The 20,650-nt window shown below is 32.1% G+C and overlaps 1 protein-coding gene across 50 annotated transcripts in view; it reads left to right on the top strand.

Annotated features, from left to right (window-relative positions):
* The window catches only part of ptprt (protein tyrosine phosphatase receptor type T), a 519,289-nt gene that overhangs the window by 457,569 nt on the left and 41,070 nt on the right, over nucleotides 1-20,650 (top strand). For all 50 annotated transcript variants that reach the window (XM_073954669.1, XM_073954668.1, XM_073954667.1 and 47 more), the window contains 4 exons: nucleotides 2,939-2,975; nucleotides 5,876-5,973; nucleotides 9,056-9,172; nucleotides 16,065-16,219. In XM_073954669.1, the coding sequence (XP_073810770.1) occupies nucleotides 2,939-2,975; nucleotides 5,876-5,973; nucleotides 9,056-9,172; nucleotides 16,065-16,219 (407 nt within the window). The remainder of the gene's footprint in view (nucleotides 1-2,938; nucleotides 2,976-5,875; nucleotides 5,974-9,055; nucleotides 9,173-16,064; nucleotides 16,220-20,650) is intronic.

Raw genomic sequence — 20,650 nt, 5'->3', positions numbered from 1 at the left:
CCTAACTGAAAACAAAATAGTCGAAAGCAAGTCTACATGCCCTAACTTACCTACTCTAAACTTAACCAAACAGAAAAATACAAAGCCAGTGGTGACTTCTAAACCTTTATCTATACACAGGTTCGCTAGGTGATGTTAGGATGTAGGTCATGTGACATCTTCCTTTTCAAATACCCCTGGGGAAAACAAAGAATATCAGCAAAAATCTCAAATGGAGAATAAAAAGAAAATTTATGAAAATAAACAAGTTGGCAATAACAACTTTGGCAAAGCAATATTAAGTATATTAATTATCAAAAACAAAAGAGATAACGGGGGGCAGATTAAAACAAAGAATAAAACAGTAACGCATAAGCCTCTGTCTGGCGTCCCACTCGTCGTCTTTTTAAAAACCTGGCGACCACTCAGATTGGCCACAGAAGCCGCCACATCACCGGAGATAATGATGATTGACTGATCCTACAGCCAATAACAATTCGAAGGGGGTTGAACCTGTAAAATCAAAAGAGAGACGAAAGAGACAGAGAGAACAGGTGTACATGTGTGCAAGACAGAAGGAGAGAAAGAGAGAGAGAGACACACGCAAAATTATATTACCACATAACACATATATTAATCAAAAGTAATCTTTAAAAATATGACAATTAGGGTTGTAACGGTATGAATTTTTTACGGTATGATAATCGTCTAAAACAATACCACGGTTTGATGGTTTCGCGGTATACGGTATTAAATAGTAATTCTCATAGCAAAGACCCTGAAAAGAATAAGAACACGTTTTCTGACTGAACAAAGGTTTATTTCAACAAACTTTTGAAAGAACCATTTTAATAGAACTATAGAAGTCTTTTATAAAAATAAACTGAAAAATCTCCCATTTTAATAAATTAAATTAGAAGGAATAAACAAGCAAGGTCTTTTAAGATTAGACAAAAATAAACTTAAACTGTCCTTCCTTATAAGCAGGATAAATGGGAGACCAAAAGTGCAATACCAAGTTTATGGCTGTAAACATGTATTTAAAGCGTTGTTTTTTTCAGTCTAGGTTGTGATGAAGAAATGTAAGCATGTTGAGATTTTCAGGACTTAATCTTGACCGCTGAGGTGAGAGAATGTGTCCACTTGTACAATGAACAAATAAAAAAATAAGAAAATAATAAATAATGTGTCAAAGTCCAAATAAACATGGTGCAAATCCTCAGTAAAAAAATTGATATAAATATTTACTATACTATAAATAGTTACATAACGAAACTAGATTCAATATGGAACATCCTTAGGTTTTATGTGCCAGCATGGATATGGTTGTCTGTGGATATGGATTTGGATGTGGTTGTATGCAATGCAGACAAACAGCTGCACCTTCATTTGCGTCTTTTGAAAACAGCAAGAGCAGCAGTTCGTCTTTGCTGTGTCACTGTTTTGTCATGTTTCTGTGCTGCTGTGCATGCAAAAGTACTTAGTATGAGAATTATTTCACGCAAAACTTTTTTTTTTTGCGTTTTATTTAGCCGCGCAGAAATGTATGCCTATCTCTCATTCCGTGTTGTTCAAAAAGCTCAGTGTTGGTCCACAAACAAAAGTGAAACCTATGCTTATTGGTTGTGATATAGCGAGTTTGAACCAATCTGGGCATGGAGGAGGGACAATGCATCAATGTATCATGTCTGATTTGTCCGGAGACACAGTGACAAGCGTTTCTTTGTCAAATCAGCGTTGTCAAATTTTGATGACGTAACCGCAATGATTCTCTGAAAGTCCGCGAATGTTATGTGATACAGCACTGGAAAGCTGAGATTCTCTTCTTTATGCCAATCTTTCAATTGTATGAATCGGATCAGCGGATCAAAAGTTATTAAACATTTAAGAGCAATACTTATTTTTAGCCGCGGGCGGCTGTCTCGGTCTTTAAGGGTTAAAACCGTTGATATGCAATTGTTCATGGTATGATAATCGTGCACGTTCAAATCGTGGTAGACCATCATACCGGTATATTGTTACAACCCTAATGACAATGTTTAAAAAGTATTAATGATAATAATACATTTCTTGAGCGGCAAATCAACATGTTTAAACAATTTCTGAAGGAATTAATTACATCTTAAAGAACAAAACATTTATTTGTTTTACTGAGTAGTTATGATCAAATAAATTCTGTCTTTTCTTTCCAAAATGTTTGTTATTTTCCCATTCATGTTGACTAAAACATCAAACAAGCTTCACACATAATGCTAAAGAAATAATGATCTCCAAGTCTGAACATAATATTTATGACTTTTAAAGTCTGTGTGTTGCATAACCAACTCCAAATGTCAGAACAACTTCACTCTTTGCTGTCAAAGAAGGGCTTAATAGACTAATGCAACATTTATGCGCTTCGCTCCTGAGATCCTCGCTTACAACAAATGAAGGATACAGTGGATTTCAGCACTTAAACGCTCTTCAAATCACTCCAGCAAATGCTCCGTGTCCACAGCTCATGACTGCTCCAAAGAAAGTGCTTCCCCGGCTGCTTCGAAATCCGCTAACTTGATCTAAACACCATAATGACACAGTCGATATGATTGTGATCATTGCGAAATGGAGAGTAAACATGTGCGGATATGCTTCTCTGGCCCACAGCGGCTATAATCAGGCCACCCAATCTCAGTCCTGATAATAAAACAATTACGGTCTCCGTCGTACCACAGAATCGGTCGTAAACCACAGCGGCGCTTTCAGAGCTTGACAGGAGCAAGGCTACATTGGTCACCAATTTGTTTCGCAGTGGTTAAAATGCTAATGAAGCCATGGAGTCAGAAAGGTTTAATTACGATGTCTCATTGAGGGCTGAATTAGATTCAAACAAAGTGTGTTTTAAGTGCACTGGATAGTGCAGGTATAAAAATGTGTTTCATTTGAATAATTTCCACCTTTCTTTTTTTATTTTGTTTCCCAGGGCTACCACAGACCAAGACACTACATAGCAACGCAAGGTAATTAACAAAATACATCATCTAAGAGACGTGAACATGGTCTACACATTTATCTTGCAAGTGTAATTAATTAGAATGTACTAGCTTTTATATGCTAAAGGTAGCAACTATACCAGTGTTGTGGTATCATGCACACTTCATATATTTACAATTTCATATTACTAACTTTTTTTTAAGGTATTAATAAACAAACCTAATCAACAAAACTAAGAGACGTAAACACAGTCTACAGGTCTATCTTGCAAGTGTAATTAATTAGAATGTACTTGCTTTTATATGCTAAAGGCAGCAACTATACTAGTGTTGTGGTATCATGCACACTTGATATATTTACAATTTCATATTACTAACTTTTTTCTAAGGTAATTAATGAACAAACAACAAAACTAGAAGATGTAAACAACCTGTCTTGCAAGTGTAATTAATTAGAATGTACTAGCTTTTAAATGCTAAATGTAGCAACTGTAGTAATGTTTTGCAGCAACATGTACACTTTATAGCTTTGCAATTTCACAATACTAACGTTATTCACTGTATAAGTTTGTGTCTGCATTAAAATAAACATAATAAAAAATTTTATCTTACCAATCAAGAAATATAATGTTATTTAATTAGCCACCCTGTGAAATTTTAGGTGATGTTTAACAGAACAAGGACATATTTACAGTATTTATTATGAGAAATACTATAAAAAACTATAATTTATTTTAGTTTTTTTTTTTTCTAAAATGATTTCTTAAATATCAAAATATTATAGCTTTATTTAATATAATAAATTGTTTGCTTGGCTTGATTGGCTATACAAACCACTGTTATCCAATAGTTAACCTAATTAACCTGGTTAGGCCTTTAAACGACACTCTAAGCTTTATTTTGGTGATCTAAGAGCAAAGTCTAAAGGCTCGTACATACCGGGACGCTTTTCGCTTGCGTTTATCATCAGCATTTTTCGAGACATTTATCTGGATTCAAACCCAAGCGATAATCACTGGCGTCAAGCTGAAGAGTATGTAAAATTACTCCTTGATGTTAGATGGCACTATACAACTTTAAGCTTGTGACACCTGCTTGTAACAGAAGAAAAAGACAAAGTTGACACGCTTGTTGTTAAAGTTACTGGCGATCCGAACAAGCATGGATGGTTCAAGCAGCAGCTCCAGCTCTAGCGATGAAGAAATGATTATTCTTCACCAGTGCAATAACCAGCTCCACATTCATATCGCCTCTGGGCATCTTCATCAATGTGTGCTCGCATTGAAAGTTTTGCGCTTGAGCGCCTCCAAGTGCTTCTGGTTGGTGGAGAAGGTTTTGACGCGGCTCGTCAAAACAAAACAAAAAACGAGCATGAGGCGTTTCATAAAAAATGGCGCCTTTATTTACTCACGAGGCGTTAAACATTGATAGAAATGCGAGCAAAAAGCATCCCGGTGTGCATGGGCCTTAAATCACATGGCGCAAAAGCATTAAGGGCATGTCTGAGTTCAATTTTGCTACTATAAGGATGGAAACATATGGTTTGCGCCCTGGCGCATGGTCTAACATGGTTGTGCTTATTCTCTTAATGAGTTATGGGTGTGTTTCCATCATAACTTGAATTAAACCAATCAGAGTCTCATCTCCTTTTCCCTCTAAGAGTCAGTTGTGTCATGGGGCATTTTCTATGTACATGGCAGACTTTGTAGATGTAAAAGCTGAACGCTTCAATAGTGAGAAAACAGTTAAACAGAGCATCTGCAGCGTGAGAATAAAGAATGAGACTCCTCTATTCAGCCTCTTTACTTTATCTTTACTTTTACACTTTACTCCTTTACTTTAGTGGATAAGGAAACAGTGGAAACTCACTCCACTGAAGGCATCCATTAGATTTTTTTCAAAACTATTTCTAAATTCAATTTTAATTTCAAGCAAACAAAAAAAATAAATAATAATAATGAAGTGGGGTAAAAAAAACAAGCAAAAAAACATCCTAATCCCATATGGTGATGCATGCAAATGTAAATTGTCATAAATAAACTGTAAAAGCACTCGTAGGATGAGACATGGAGGCAGTGTTTTTTATGTTTATGATGGAAATAATAATAATTTTAATCCTTTAATGTTTTTCATATGTAAAAATTTGTGTGTATTGCTGTACATCCTGTGTATAAGCAATGTGTAAGCTTTTGGACCCACAGAGATGCATAACTATGGAGCAGCTTTCAGTTGCTCAATGGCGTGGTCTATTTCAGTTCCTCAAAATAGCAGCGTGCCAACAATGCGGCTTAACATACCTCCCTTTTAGACTAAAACACCTATGAGTACACAAAGTGGTGCAAATGCATTGCTATTTAAACAGCATGGTGGAAAACATGAAAATTACAGTTGCACTGGTCTGAAAATAGCAACAAATCCCACCATACACATCTTGCACCTTTTTACACGGCTGTATAGGGCCCTTTAAGCTGAATACTATATAGTAAAATATAATGTACTGTCATCAAGACATTGACAAAATAAGTAAATTTTTAGAAGTTAGATATTAAAACTGTTATGTTTAAAAATGTTTGTTAAACAGCACTTTGGAAAAACTTAGTGATATTAAGTGATGAATTGAAATAACTACATGTTTTAGTACGTGTTAAATTCCTGCCTACTTTAATTTTAACTTTAGCTTTTACTTGTAGTGTACTGTCGTCCACCAAGCTGATTTATTATCTTAATCTATATCAGTCCACCATTGTCCATTAGAAAAGCAACCTAGTACACACTATTATGAATTGCTGTGGACCTGCCATGATCTTTCCTTCAGGGACTGTCTGTGAATCCATAAAGCAATGTTGCATCTTATTTCGGGTTGTTTAGTGAGTGTTGCGTGATCCCGATGGAGGTTTGCTAAATGTGGTGCTCCTTGTCTCCTGTAGGCCCCATGCAGGAGACCGTCAGGGATTTCTGGAGGATGATTTGGCAGGAGAATTCAGCCAGTATCGTCATGGTAACCAACCTGGTGGAAGTGGGCAGGGTGAGCTTCTTCTAATGATCTCATTCCTTAATAAATATTACCGGATTAAAAGGGTTACTTACAAAAGCGCTGCTCTGGTTGATACACATTTAATCTCATAAAAACACACTTTGCTGAATCATCTTTTTTAAAGTATGAAATCCAAACTGATACTATTTTTCATAGAATATTTCAGTATTTATTTTCAATGTCTTATGCATGCACACAATAGAGAAGAAACGGCTGTATCTGCTTTCATTCTATGCCAACTAGTGCCCCTATTACTGTATGCTTTTTCCAAAATTACCTTCCATATATAGGGTTATGAAGCTCTTTGTGAAAGTTAAAGTTCTTTAAAGGTTTAAAGCTCAAATTGGATGATGAAGAAAGTTATTTTTTTCAACACAAGAAATGGATTCTGAACCACTGAAGTCATCTCGATCCCCAAAACCCAATTGCATCTTGCCTATTCTTTACAATTGGCTGCATGAGAAATCTCATATATTTACTTTTTTTTTTTTTTTTTTAGGAGAATTTATTAGGAAAGTGATTAGCCCTCCTGTGACATTTTTATTCTTTTTCAAATAGTTCCTAAGTGATATTTAACATGAAATCTTTACAGTATGTTCTATATATTTTTTTCTTCTAAGGAAAGTCTTAGTTGTTTTAGTTTAGCTGGAATAAAAGCAGATTTAAATGTTATTAAGGTCAATATTATGACCCTAATTTGCCTAGTGAACATATTAACCCAGTTAAGTTTTGAAGCTGAATACTAGTATCTTGCAAAAAAAAAAAATTAAATATGATGCACCATCATCATGGCAAAAACAAAATTATTAGATATTAAATTATTAGAAACTAGTCATTAAAACTATTTTTAATGTATACAAATGTGTTAAAATATTATTTCCATTATGCAACACTTGGGGAATATTTTTAAAATAATTAAAATTGTATGTATAATTAGGATTGCTAATAAGTTTGACTTTAACTGTATGTGTAAAGCACTTGCATACTTACTGTTAACCAGCGTTGGAAAAGTAACTTAAAACTTATGTAAAGTAATGCATTGCAGTTTTGAGGTATTCCCCAAAATAGTAACTAATACAGGATCATGTGCTTATGATTGTTTGCAGCTGGTCCTGCATTATTCAATTTATGATTCACCAATCAGACGATTCCTAAGACATCTTTACTTTGAAGAATCCCTACTTCCACCTCTATTCCTCCTCCTTACATGGGTGGCACGGTGGCCCAGTGGTTAGCACTGTTGCCTCACAGCAAGAACGTCACTGGTTCTAGTCCTTACCAAGCCAACCGACATTTCTGTGCAGAGATTACACATTCTCCCCATGCTCACATGTGTTACCCCCAGGCCCCCTGGTTTCCTCTCACCGTTCAAAAACACGCAACTTAAGTTAATTGATTAATTTAAATTGGCACTATAGACATGCTTCTGGTAAATAGTTTTCTCTTAAGAGCCATCACTATCTGTTCGTTAGCTACTACAGAAGGGGAGTTCTCAAGATCTACCTAAGCTCAAACTCCCTTCTCACCTTGCAAATGCAAAGGATCCCCGGGCTCGAGGATCTTATGACCTCAGGGCTCTCTCCCTGGACAGCATGCCAAGCTTATAATCAATCATCAGCTAAGTGTGAACTCTTAAAATATGTTCAAGAGTAAATGCCTAAAAAAAAAACTTAAACACAAAAATATGAAATTAGTCAAAATACAATGGCTAGTACATGCAGGATATTAATAATAATTATATTAATAATACGTTTTTATTTATATTGTGCCTATCTAAAACCTATTGCCTCTATAAAACAGTCCCTTAATATATGCATATTAGCAATTTTACGTGTTTAATGATTTGTCTTTTTATTTTTGTTTAGTTTCATGCTTTTGAATTGCATTATGAGACCTTGATCTTTCTTACAACAACATTTAACCTTGAAATGTAAAAATATTTAACATTTTTTATAGTTTAAAGTGATATATTTTCTGAGTTGGTGTTTGTCAAAAACTCAATTCCATTTAACTTATTTTGTATAGCGCTTTTACATTGTAAATTGTGTCAAAGCAGCTTCACATAGAAGATCATGGTAAATTGAAACAGTGTGGTTCAGTTTTCAGTGTTTAAGTTCAGTTCAGTTTAGATTAGTTCAGTGTGGATTAATAATCACTGCTGAGAGTCTAAACACTGAAGAGCAAATCCATCGATGCGCAGCTCTACAGATCCCGACCCATGTAAGCCAGTGGCGACAGCGGCGGGGAAAAAACTTCACCAATTGGCGAAAGTGAAGAATTGAAAAACCTCAAGAGAAACCAGGCTCAGTTGGGCACGACCGTTTCTCCAAACGTCTTGTGCAAAGCTGCAGTCTAGGCACCGGAGGCTGGAGAAAACCTTGTAATAAACTGCATTTTCTGTTATTTTACAGAAATATTTTTTTACATCTACATCATTTCTTACCCATTCTATTATTCCAAATTAATAAAATGTCAAAAAAAAGTCACTCTGTTAAAAAGTCTGGTTTAATTGTTAACATTAAAAGTTAACTGAACAGAGATCAACATCCCATAATGCAATTCACAACCGTAAATAAACGGAAAACACTTGTGAATCACAAAATACGGAAAGTGTTAATTAACATATTTATTACACTGCAGCTTTATGAGATTCACTCATCAAATTAATGTAGATTCCAGCATGCTATAAAGTTTCCTTACATTCAAGGGAAACTTTAAATGAGTGAGTGGGTGATTTTGAAGGACATGATCAAATTAGGTAATGTGTCTTTGAGAATATCCCGACGAGAGCAGTTTAATGTCACGATGAGTATAATTGAGCGATGTTCAATGATTGGCTCCAGTGAACTCGGACCACAGGGGTTGTTCATTCAGAGAAAACATCCAGTCTGACAGGTGGCCAATTACACCTCTCTGAGCTTTCAGAATGTCATCAGGGACTTGTTTGATAATACTGTTTCCGCAAATGCCAATTTGACTTAGGCCTGCTGTAAAATAGAGCAATACTGAGGTGTATTGACATGCAGGTGTTGTGTTTTAATGTGTACGTGTGGGTCTTTGTGTGTCCATGAAGGTGAAGTGCGTTCGCTACTGGCCTGACGAGACCGAGGTGTATGGAGATATCAAAGTCACACTGATTGAAACGGAGCCGTTGGCAGAATATGTAATCAGGACTTTTACTGTACAGAAGGTAAAATCTCTTTTCTGATTAAATGTTTTTGTATTTTGGTCTTCGTTTCTTTATATATTTCTTTGTTCGTTCCATCTTTTATGATGGAAATGCTTTTAAGATTGAATTTTTGACAATGCCATGGAAGCTGTTGGATGATATAGAACTTATATGCAATTATAGAAAAACAAATGCATTTATTTATTTGCAGAGCTGTGAAAAGGAGTTTAGTATTTAAAAGTTTTTGTATATTAAGTTGTTTTTTTCAGTTTCAGATCATGAAACTAATTTTAATATTACACAGAGATAAGTTTTTTTAAATTATGATTTCGTTTATTAAGAGTTATTAGATTAAGAGACGGGACAGTATGGGTCGAAGTTGTACAAATATAAAAATAAATAATAAGTATGATTAAGAGAGGTACTGTATGGGCTAAAATTGAACAATTATTTACAAACTGTTTTTGCAGTGTTTACTAAAAAATTTTCAGGCATTAATAATCCATCAGGCACATGACGTCAGACTGACATTGTACACCAATGTTGTGTGGAAATTACCACTATGACGTCTATCAGACAATGGATTTGACAAGCCATAGCCTGAAAAATCAATGTCAATATGACGTTGGTTTAAGATGTTGGCTCGATGTTGGATTTTGGTCACTTTCCAACACAAACTAAAATCAACCAAATATCAACTTCTAATGATGTTACAGCTTGGCATTGTGTGGATGTTACCACTATGACGTCTATCAGACATTGGATTTGGGTTGCCATACCTGATGAATAAATGTCAGTATTTGATGTCAATATGATGTTGGTTTAAGATGTTGGCTCGATGGTGGATTTTAGTGGCTTTCCAACGCAACCTAAAATCAACCAAATATCAACACCCATTGATTTTACAGCTTGACATTGTGCAGACGTTACCACTATGAAGTCTATTAGACATTGGATTTGGGTTGCCATACCTGATGAATAAATGTCAGTATTTGATGTCAATATGATGTTGGTTTAGGATGTTGGCTCAACATTAAATTTTTGTCACCTTCCAACACAACCTAAAATCAACCAAATATTAATATCTAATGATGTTACAGCTTGGCGTTGTGTGGACGTTACCACTATGATGTCTATCAGACATTGGATTTTGGTTGCCAAACCTGATGAATAAATGTCAGTATTTGACGTCAATATGACGTTGGTTTAAGATGTTGGCTCGACGGTGGATTTTGGTGGCTTTCCAACTCAACCTAAAATCAACCAAATATCAACTCCTATATATGTTACAGCTTGACATTGTGCGGATGTTACCACTATGACGTCTATTAGACATTGAATTTGGGTTGCCATACCTGACGAAGAAATGTCAGTATTTTACATCAATATGTTGTTGGTTTATGATGTTGGCTTGACATTGGATTTTAATCAATTTCCAACACAACCTAAAATCAACCAAATATCATCATCTAATTATGTTAAAGCTTGACATTGTATGGACGTTACCACTATGACGTCTATCAGATGTTGGACTTGGGTTACCATCCCTGATGAATATATGTCAGTATTTGTCGTCATTATGACGATGGTATATGATGTTGGCTAGACGTTGGATTTTGGTCGCTTTCCAACACAACTTAAAATCAACCAAACATCAACATCTAATGATGTTACGGCTTGTCGATGTGTGAATGTTACCACTATGACGTCTATCAGACATTGAATTTAGTTGCAATAACTGATGAATAAATGTTAGGATTCGACATCAAAAAGACGTTGGTTTAAGATGTTGGCTTGACTTTGGATTTTGGATTACTTTCCAACACAACCTAAAATCAAACAAAAACCAAGGTCATTTGACATCGTTATTACATGTCAAAATAACGTTGTCCTTAGACCCTGACTAGACATTGCATTTTGGTCACCCGACATCACAATCTAAATCTAACCTAAAATTAACATTTTAGGGCAGTTTCTACCCTATTGTTTCTAATAATTTTAGATAAAAATGAAACGTTGAACCAGTGAAGTATATTTGATCATCATTCAGCATATAACAAATAATTTATATAATAATAAAAAATTAAAAATAAATATTTCAATAATTGGTATATTTGGGCTGCACTGTGATCCTCAAATTGAGTCTTTTAATATGTCATCAAATCGAGTCTATTTTTGTAAATAATCAAGATATGAATATTTCATGAATATGAATAATCACAGGAGAAACTTTTTCGCACTCTCTGCATGCATATCTTCATCCGTTCTTATGATCATCCATACCATATGAACCATCTGCTTATGTTTAATCCCACAATGCATCTCTCACTCAGTCACTTCTATTGTTCTTAATATACACAAACATCTTGACGTCAGATCTGCATAAATAAAAAAAATAAAAAAAGAAATCAACGTTCTAACAAACAAACTTAAAGAGATCTTTACGTAAGCCAGGAAAGAATATTGTGCAATGAAAGCAAATCGCAAATAAAAGCTCTTAGGAATATGTAGAGTTTTGTTGTTGGATGTTGTAATGTGAACGGAGCAGATGTAGGAGCTCTGATGGTGTTTTGGAGTTGTTTTTGTGGAGAAACGCAGCATGTCATCAGCAACTTTCTTAAATCACTCACTCCATCTGTCTCGCAAGGCTGAAGCTCCTAAAACACTTCAGTCTTCAGCTTTGAAAGAGAGATGTTTGGTCCATCTCTCTGTTTATAATGAGTGGGAGAAGAGAGTTAGTAGAGATGTTTTTCTGTTCTCTGCAAGTGACATCAATTGGGGACTTTTGCATAAGTCTCCTGATTCTCAGATGATTGTCCAGTGAAAAGACCCTCAGAATTTGTATGCGACTCATCCATCTTTTCAGAGAATTTCCCAGCGATCTCTATTCTTCTAATGGCATGAAAAACGTAAATACCTAAATGTTTTTTTTTCTTCCTGAATCAACTGAAAACGTGTTATAATTGGGCTATACAGTATATACAGTTAAAGTTAGAATTATTCAAATTAATCACTTAAAAATATTAAAAACTTCTTTTTATTCTAGCCGAAATAAAACAAACAAGAGACTTTTTTTCAGAAGAAAAAATATTATAGGAAATACTGTGAAAATGTCTTTACTCTGTCAAACATCATTTGGGAAATATTTGAAAAAGGAAAGAAAAAGCACTGGAGGGCTAATTATTTTGACTTCTACTATATTTTTAAAAATAGCATACAATTTTTTATTTTTATAGCAGGTATATTTCTAATATAAGTTAAGTCTATTCATAATTTAACATTTTTCTAAATGATTTAAAGATAAAATTATTTTTTTATTTAATACATTAACAATTACATTTTCTTTTGGAAGTAATTTATTTGTCAAATTTGAATGTGTGATTGATTATACTGCATTTAAATAGATAAATGAATTATGATAAGTAATAAATCATGTAAGTATTTGCATTAAATGTATTTTTAAATATTAAATAGCAAATCAAAATGGTTTCATTTAAAGCAGTTTTTCATAAAAGGTTTGAACCTAAGAATAGGTAAAAATACTTGGTAAAGTAGCCCAGATTATTATATTTTTTAATTTTTCTTAATTTTTCTTTTTTGTTTTAACATTTAAACACCAATGTTTAAGCTTCAGAATAGTAAACAAAAACAGTATTTGGTGAAATAACCCTGATATTAATATTTTAAAAATATATATTTTTGCATTTCTATATTTTATTTCTTTTAAAAAAATGTTTGAACCTCAGAATTGTAAAAACAATCAATATTTGGTGAACTAAACCAGATTTTTTTTTCTTTGGTTTCTTCAATTTCTTCTTTTTTAAAACCATTTAAAAAATTATATTTAATTTATAATAATATCAATTCATTATTTTTATTCATTTTCCTTTCTTTATTTTATTTTTTTAAATACCAATGTTTGAACTTCAGGATAGCATATATATATATATATATATATATATATATATATATATATATATATATATATATATATATATATATATATATATATATATATATATATATATATATTTATATAATACCAATGTTATATATATATATATATATATGGTGAAGAAACCCTGATTTTATTTTATTCATTTTATTTTTCCTTCCTTTTTATACATATATATATACATATATATATATACACATTTGGTGAACTAGGTGAACATTAGTTTTTAAAAAATTATGAAGTAAGCCTGATTTTTTTTTCTCTCTTTTATTTCTTTTGGTTTTAAATTGCAATGTTTGAACTTCACAATAGTAAACAAAATTTTAATATTTTTTTTAATTTGATTTATTTTTTTTCTATTTTATTTTTTATATCAGGTTTGAACTACAGAATATTAAAAAAATAAATATCAATATTTGGTGAAGTAACCCTGATTTTAATTTTAGAACTTCAGAATAGTTAACCAATATATTTGGTCAAATGATTTTAAATTAATTTTCGTTTCTCTATTTTATTTCATTTTTTTAAAATACCAATGTTTAAACTTCTGAATAGTAAAAAAACAATTTTTGGTTAAATAAGCCTGGTTTTTACCTTTTTTTTTTTTTTTTTTTTTTTTACTTTAGAATAGTTAAAAAATATATATTTGGTGTTACAACCTTGATTTTAAACAAACAAACAAATAAATAAATAAATAAACAAATAAATAAATAAATGAAAATGTTTTTCAGAACAGTTATTATTTAGGAAAAGATAATCCATAAATTATATTTTTTCATCTAGAAAATTATCAGCTCTTTATACAATTATTAACATTTTACTTAAACTCATATTTAAATACAATATATATATATATATATATATATATATATATATATATATATATATATATATATATATACATATATATATATATATATATATATATATATATATATATATATATATATATATTATTATTATTATTATTATTATTTATTTATTTATTTTTTTTAATCCAGCAAATACAAAAGACTGAGAATTTTTTATTGGTCTCTTATTTTTTTCCATGTATGTATCTGCTTAAATATCTTTTTCAGATAACCCGTATGTGTTTTCACATCAAGAATATGTTTCTCTAAAGAGTTTCTGTGCCACAACATCTCCCAGACGGTAGTATTTAGCATTTTAGAAGTGTCATGGTCAGACAGTTTAAATTCGAGCATTTCAAGAAGAGACTCAATTATCAAAGTAGTGATATTCAACATCAGTGGCATTAGCTCTCTCATCCCTAAAATCATTCTTGAGTGTCCTTATGTGTCAAGGAATGGATTTTAAACCCAATCTAGGTTTCAGTGGCTCTTGTCATGAATAGCAGCTCAGTTACGACTCTCCAGACATACACACACGCAGTCTGTATTAAAAAGCAACATGGGTCCTCGTCTGGTGGTATCAGCAGCTCCAGGCACAGATTATGGCACTCTCAATCCCAAATTATAATTAAAAGCTTATCAGAGCATTAAGTGCTGTGGAAGTAATGGGAAAAGATGTGTACTGTAGCACAACATGTGTGTGAAAAAGCTCAGTGCTCACACTGGTCTAAGTACAGTGGCTGGGCAGTGTTTCCAACACTGACCATCGAGCCCTGAATGGTTTCTCAGGCCATTTTTACACATCAAATATAGAGGAAAGTTTGAAAATTTACATATTACATAGAATAATGCAATTTAATTGATTGATTGACTGAATGTTTTATTTTTGTTTTATAGTTTGGCATTTTTTATTTGTTTGCATATTATTTAAAATATTGTTATTTAGTTTTGTGCAATACTTTTTTTATTAACTTTAAGTTATATAATTATTTTCTGAATTCATATATCAAATTGTATACTTAACTACAATTTGTTTAAATGGTTTTTTTTTTTTAAGTTAAAAAAAATTTAATAAATCAAAATTGTATTTAATACTAACTTAATGTTTTTGTGTTTTTTCCAATTTATTTTATTGGATTTACAAGTAAAATTTTTCTTGACTTTAATTCATATTTTTATTTTATTCATGTTAATAATTTCTTTTATAATTATTTTATTTTCGAGTTAAAATGATTAAAGTTAAATTAAATTGTCATGACTACTAACTTAATGTATTTTATTTTATTTTATTTGTATGTTAAAATAAATTGTAATTTTCATTAGCTACTAACTTAATGATATATTTTTTTAAATCTTTTATTTTTATTTTATTTGCAAGTTAAAATAAATAAAAATGTAATTTATTGCTAACTTAATGATTTGATTTTATAATATTTTATCTTTTTTTATTTGCAAGTTACAATAAAAAAATATTGACGACTAACTTATTGTTTTATTTTATAGTATTTTATTTTATTTGCAAGGGAAAATAAATCAACATTTTATGGAGTATTAGCCTAATGTTTTTATTTTATTTTATTTTATTTAAATCAGTTTTATTGACTACTAACTTTTTAATTTATTTAATTTATTTTTATTTTTATTTTTTTATTTGCAGGTTAACATAAATAAAAATGTTCTTGACTACTAACTTAATTTTTATTTTATATTATTTTATGTTATTTGCAAGTGAAAATAAATCAACATTGCATTGACAACTAACAGAATCTTTTTATTTTATTTGATTAAATTTTTATTTTATTTTATTTGCAAGTTAAATAATTAAAATTAATCAAAATTGTCTTGACTACTAACATTTTTTATTTTACTATTTGTTTTATTATTATGTTGTGAAAGCTTTCTCAGCTCCATCAGGTCATCCATATTGTTGAATCCTTTAATATACCACAATATTTACACTGTATACACTGAGAAATATCCCACATGGTGTTGATTGTTATCCTCTGGGTTTCTTAATCCTAGCCATCTTCTAGCGTAATCTTCTACCTGTTATCCTGAGATGAAGACACCTGTTGGTTTGAGTCTCAACACATGCTCTTGTTTGCAGAAGGGTCACCATGAGATCCGGGAGATCCGGCAGTTCCACTTTACCAGCTGGCCTGATCACGGCGTCCCCTGTTATGCCACAGGCCTGCTGGGCTTCATCCGCCAGGTCAAGTTCCTCAATCCTCCAGACGCAGGACCCATCGTGGTTCACTGCAGGTATGCTGCTATCTGCTCTTCTCCTGCTTATAAGTATTCATATTTCCATTTTCTGTAAGTTCAAAGACAAAGTTGGACAGATTATGAATCTACAATAAGAGGACCATTGGATATTTCAATTACACATAATTTCTGAGCACTTTCACTTATGTTATGCTTACAGTATATAGTTTTGGTTACTGGTTTTTATTGTGATGTCATCTAGTATTGTTTTTATTTTGGCTGTAAATTGGTTAAATACAAACTCAAATAATTATTATTATTTAAAACCGTATTTACTATTTTTAAAACAGTCATTAAATCAATTTGAACGTGCTAATTTTTTTTTTTTTTTATTAAAATAAAACCGTAACATTTTAGTAAAATATTACTATTAGCTTATTAATTAAATGATTCATATTAATAATTAAATGTTTATATATGTTTGTTTCCTGTCTTCAAACTAATTTTGAAATTTAAATGTAAATAAAACTGTAATAAATAATTTAAAGAGCTTAAAGAAATTAACGACAAAAAGAAATGAGTAGCCAAGTAAATTATTTATATAACCAAACATGTTGCTAAAATTACTAACATAAAAAAGTTTCAATAATAATAATAATAAATTAATTAATAAATAAATAGAAAATAACCAAATAAATGAAAAATAAATGAATAAAATAATTAATAAAGTAATAAAAAAGAGTAAATAAAAAAATAAATAAATTAGCAAACTCAAAAACAAATAAAAATGACAAAAGAAAAAAAATCTAAATAATATTAGATATAATAATAGGCCTAATCTATAAGTAATGCTAAAATGCATTACCACACACACGTCTTTACTGTATGAGTTTCTAGGATAATACTTTGTTTTAAGTAACAATGCTAACTAATTGAGGCTTATTACCTGCCTGTTATTAAAATATTATCGGTTCAATATATAAACTGAGTATTAGTACTTATAAAGTACCTATTTTGCATGATCTTGTTCTACATCCCTAATCCTACCCAATACCTAAACTGAACTACTACTTTGAGAACTATTAATAAGTAACTAATTAGTAATTTGATGAGTTAATAGTTTTAGATGATGGTTTATTTACTATTTGACTGCCGCTCTACCAAACGGTTGACCTAGTTTTTACTGTTTTAAATAATGACTGTTAAAGTAATTTAAAGAATTACTGTTTTAAACAATGGTTTAGGCACACAGCATTGTTGGTTTACAAAAAAAAAACTAAAAAATCGAACAAAAATAAATAAATAAATAAATACCCAAGAAAACATGTTAAATGAGAATCTGAAATATTTTATAGCATACTTCAAAAAATAAATATGACTTAGTATTCAAAATTTTTTTATTTGGATTGTTTTATAAATAAATTGTTCTTACACTTCCTTACAATTCTGGTACTTTTACTGTAAACCTATCAACCATTCAGTAGAGGCTAATTTTTTAGAAATTATGGGATGTGTGCACTGAGTGTGTTAACTAGCGACATTAGGAGTTAAGAAATGCAATCCAATTTTTTATTTTTTATTTTTTTATTTTTGTTGGTTGGGGTAGTTAATAACCTGAATTGTACATTAAAACAAAGTATGACTGTTTCTGGTCTATATTGTAGATGATATTTTATATTTTTACAGCTTCCAAGATGTTAAATAGCATCATGCCCTTCTTGAAGGTCTTCCTCTGTCATTAACTGATAAAGGAGAGCATGGGTTTGTGTGTTTGTGGTGCTGAACACAGATAATGCTGCTATTTTGTTACCTCAATCTTCACTCAGAGCAAAACAAATTGAAACCATTTTAACGTGAAATGAGCTAAATGCATTGATTTCATTAAATGCGTTTAAAGGGGACCTATTATGCAAAAATCACTCCATAAGGGGTTTAAACACAGTTGTGGGACAAAAGTGTGTGATTATAGACCCTTTTTACATTTCCAGGTTTCTCAGTAGGCTAAGTCATCATCTTATTTGCTCAAATAATAAAAGAAAAACTCTATGATGTTGTTATAATAACGTTCAGAAAAAGGAAAAATAGTGTGATACTGATGACAGCAGCCAGAGAAGAGACCAACATCAAATTTACTCTCAGCCCCCCATACACGCTGCATTAGAAACATCCACACATGTGGTAATTTGTTTTTGTAATTTGAAGCAAAGATGATATAATAAATTCATTAAAACTTATAAATGTTCATACGTTTTTTGTTTTTTTTTTAATCTAAAGTTTCAAGGATCTAAGATGCTGATGACCATTAAACACATCTTAACAGGCTTATGAAAAGGTGTATAGCCAGCCTCATCATAGGGGGAAAGCCCCGCCCATTAGTGACAATCTCTCCCTCATTTGCATAAACAACCCTGAGTGAGAAGCAGCCATCCACCATAAGAGGTTGTTTTAGCCAAAGATCATGTCAGCAACTAAGAGGCTTTATAAACGTGGAGTTTTAAGATATTAATTTTTATATAATATTTTATAATGAACTTCTATTATGAATTTATCAAATAAGAAATGAGCACTGCCTTCTTCTGACCCTCTTCTTATTACATTTTCAGTTTTTCACAGAAATAACACTAGTCCTGTTTTAAATCTCCCACTATGCTGACACATAGGCATTTGTCCAACATAGGCTCATTCTGAAATTGTAGCCCTAAATACATTTCTGGAAATTGCGATATATGTAGCCTGAAGTATGTATGGCTGCATTTTGTCTTTATAGCAAATGAGTCGATATGGTGCCGTTCCTTTCGAGTGTACTAGCTGACCAATTACCTCCATTTGGATGGCTTTTCCGCTGTTACCAGTTTGACCAGTAGCTCGCCATGTATGTTGGCGGACTTGAGACGCAGAGAGGAGTTGACCACAATGATGCGGTTTGAGTCTGGTGAAAAACGGTTCCAGAAAGCACGTAAGAAAAAAACAGAAAAATAGAATAAACAAGTAAATAAAAGGGCGAGAATGTGGTAAAATCTGAAAATGTGGTAAAACTCAGGCGAGAGCTTTTTTTCTGGATTGCTTTTGAAAACATTGTCGCTTTATGAAAACGGTTTATGAAAGTGGGTGGGCGGGTCAATTGATGCTTTTGAAAACACTGTTGGTTGGCTTTAGGGAAGGAGGAGGTCATTCACTCAGACGACAGCGGCCTCTGATGGATTCACACATGAACAACAGGCACGAATGTCACTTGAGTGAGAAAAAAATGCACACAGTGGCCTCGGGTGGATTTGCGAAGACAAAATGGCAATAAACCTACCTCCTGGAACGTATATGGCACTTTCCAGAAATGTATATAGTGGTACATTTTTAAAATGAGACTGGGTTGTATTTGTAGCTCCGCCCTCTTTTGAAAAGAGCACAATCTCATTTGCATTTAAAGCGACAGTCACCAAAACCGCACAATTGGGATCAAAGTCTAAAAGGGTGAGTTTTAAAAATTATAAAAATATCTGTGGGGTATTTTAAGCTAAAATTTCACATACACACTATCTAGGGACATCAGAGACTTATTTTACATCTTGTAAAAAGGTGCAGGATAGGTCTCCTTTATTACATATGTATTTGATCTAAAATGTAAATCCAGATGAACGCTTGCAGTGTAACTAACTTATCATGTAAGAGGGAAAAAAAGCTTCAAGAAGAGGAGTTTCACACATGCTCACAGCATAGACATTCATCATGAATCTGTCCTCTCCATGCCCACGTGCTCTGGCAGATGGACACAGACGCTCCCTCAATAGTGAGCTGTAATTGGAGGCCGTGTGGGAAGAATGAAAGGTGACAGCAGGAGACTGTGAAGTGGCAGTGTAAATTTGCAATCCCACAGACCAAGCAGACGTGACAAAGAAACTTTCTGAGCGGATTAGACTGAGTGTCAAGTGCTCGCGGCCCACAGATTAGGGTTTCGATTCAAGCAGTGGCCTTTCAGAACATTACAGAATGTTCTTTATTACTTACATGGGTCATAAAGGGAGTTTTGGAAGAATGTTGCATCAGGATTGAAGTCAAAATGCTTTTAAAGAGAGAGCTTCCAAAAGAGAGTTTTCATCACAGTGTAATACAATTTTGGGCTCCCTGGAGAAAGTTGCAGTTATTTTTTTCAGTAAGAAAAAAAAAAACGTTTTTCTCTCAAAATAAGTTTTGTTGTAATTTAAAATAATCAGTGTATTTTGAAGATACTTCAGGGAACCATTGATTCCAGTAAAGAACCTCAATTTAAAGAGAAAGTTCACCCAAAAATGAACCTTACAGTTTATTCTCCCACATATACTGTAGTTTTAAATCATTATGAGTTGAACACAAAATAAGGTGTTTTGAAAATGCTGGTTGATAGTACTCATTGGCTGCATCTGAAACTGCTTGCATCCTGACTATATAGTGTGTTAAAAACAGTATGTGAGCTGACTAGTATGTCAGAATGTATAGAACTGAAAACACAGTAGG

This window comes from Danio rerio, chromosome 6, assembly GCF_049306965.1.
Source record: "Danio rerio strain Tuebingen ecotype United States chromosome 6, GRCz12tu, whole genome shotgun sequence".
Classification (NCBI taxonomy): domain Eukaryota; kingdom Metazoa; phylum Chordata; class Actinopteri; order Cypriniformes; family Danionidae; genus Danio; species Danio rerio.
The sequence above is the reverse complement of the archived record's forward strand: the minus strand, read 5'-3'. Positions and strand labels throughout refer to the sequence as shown.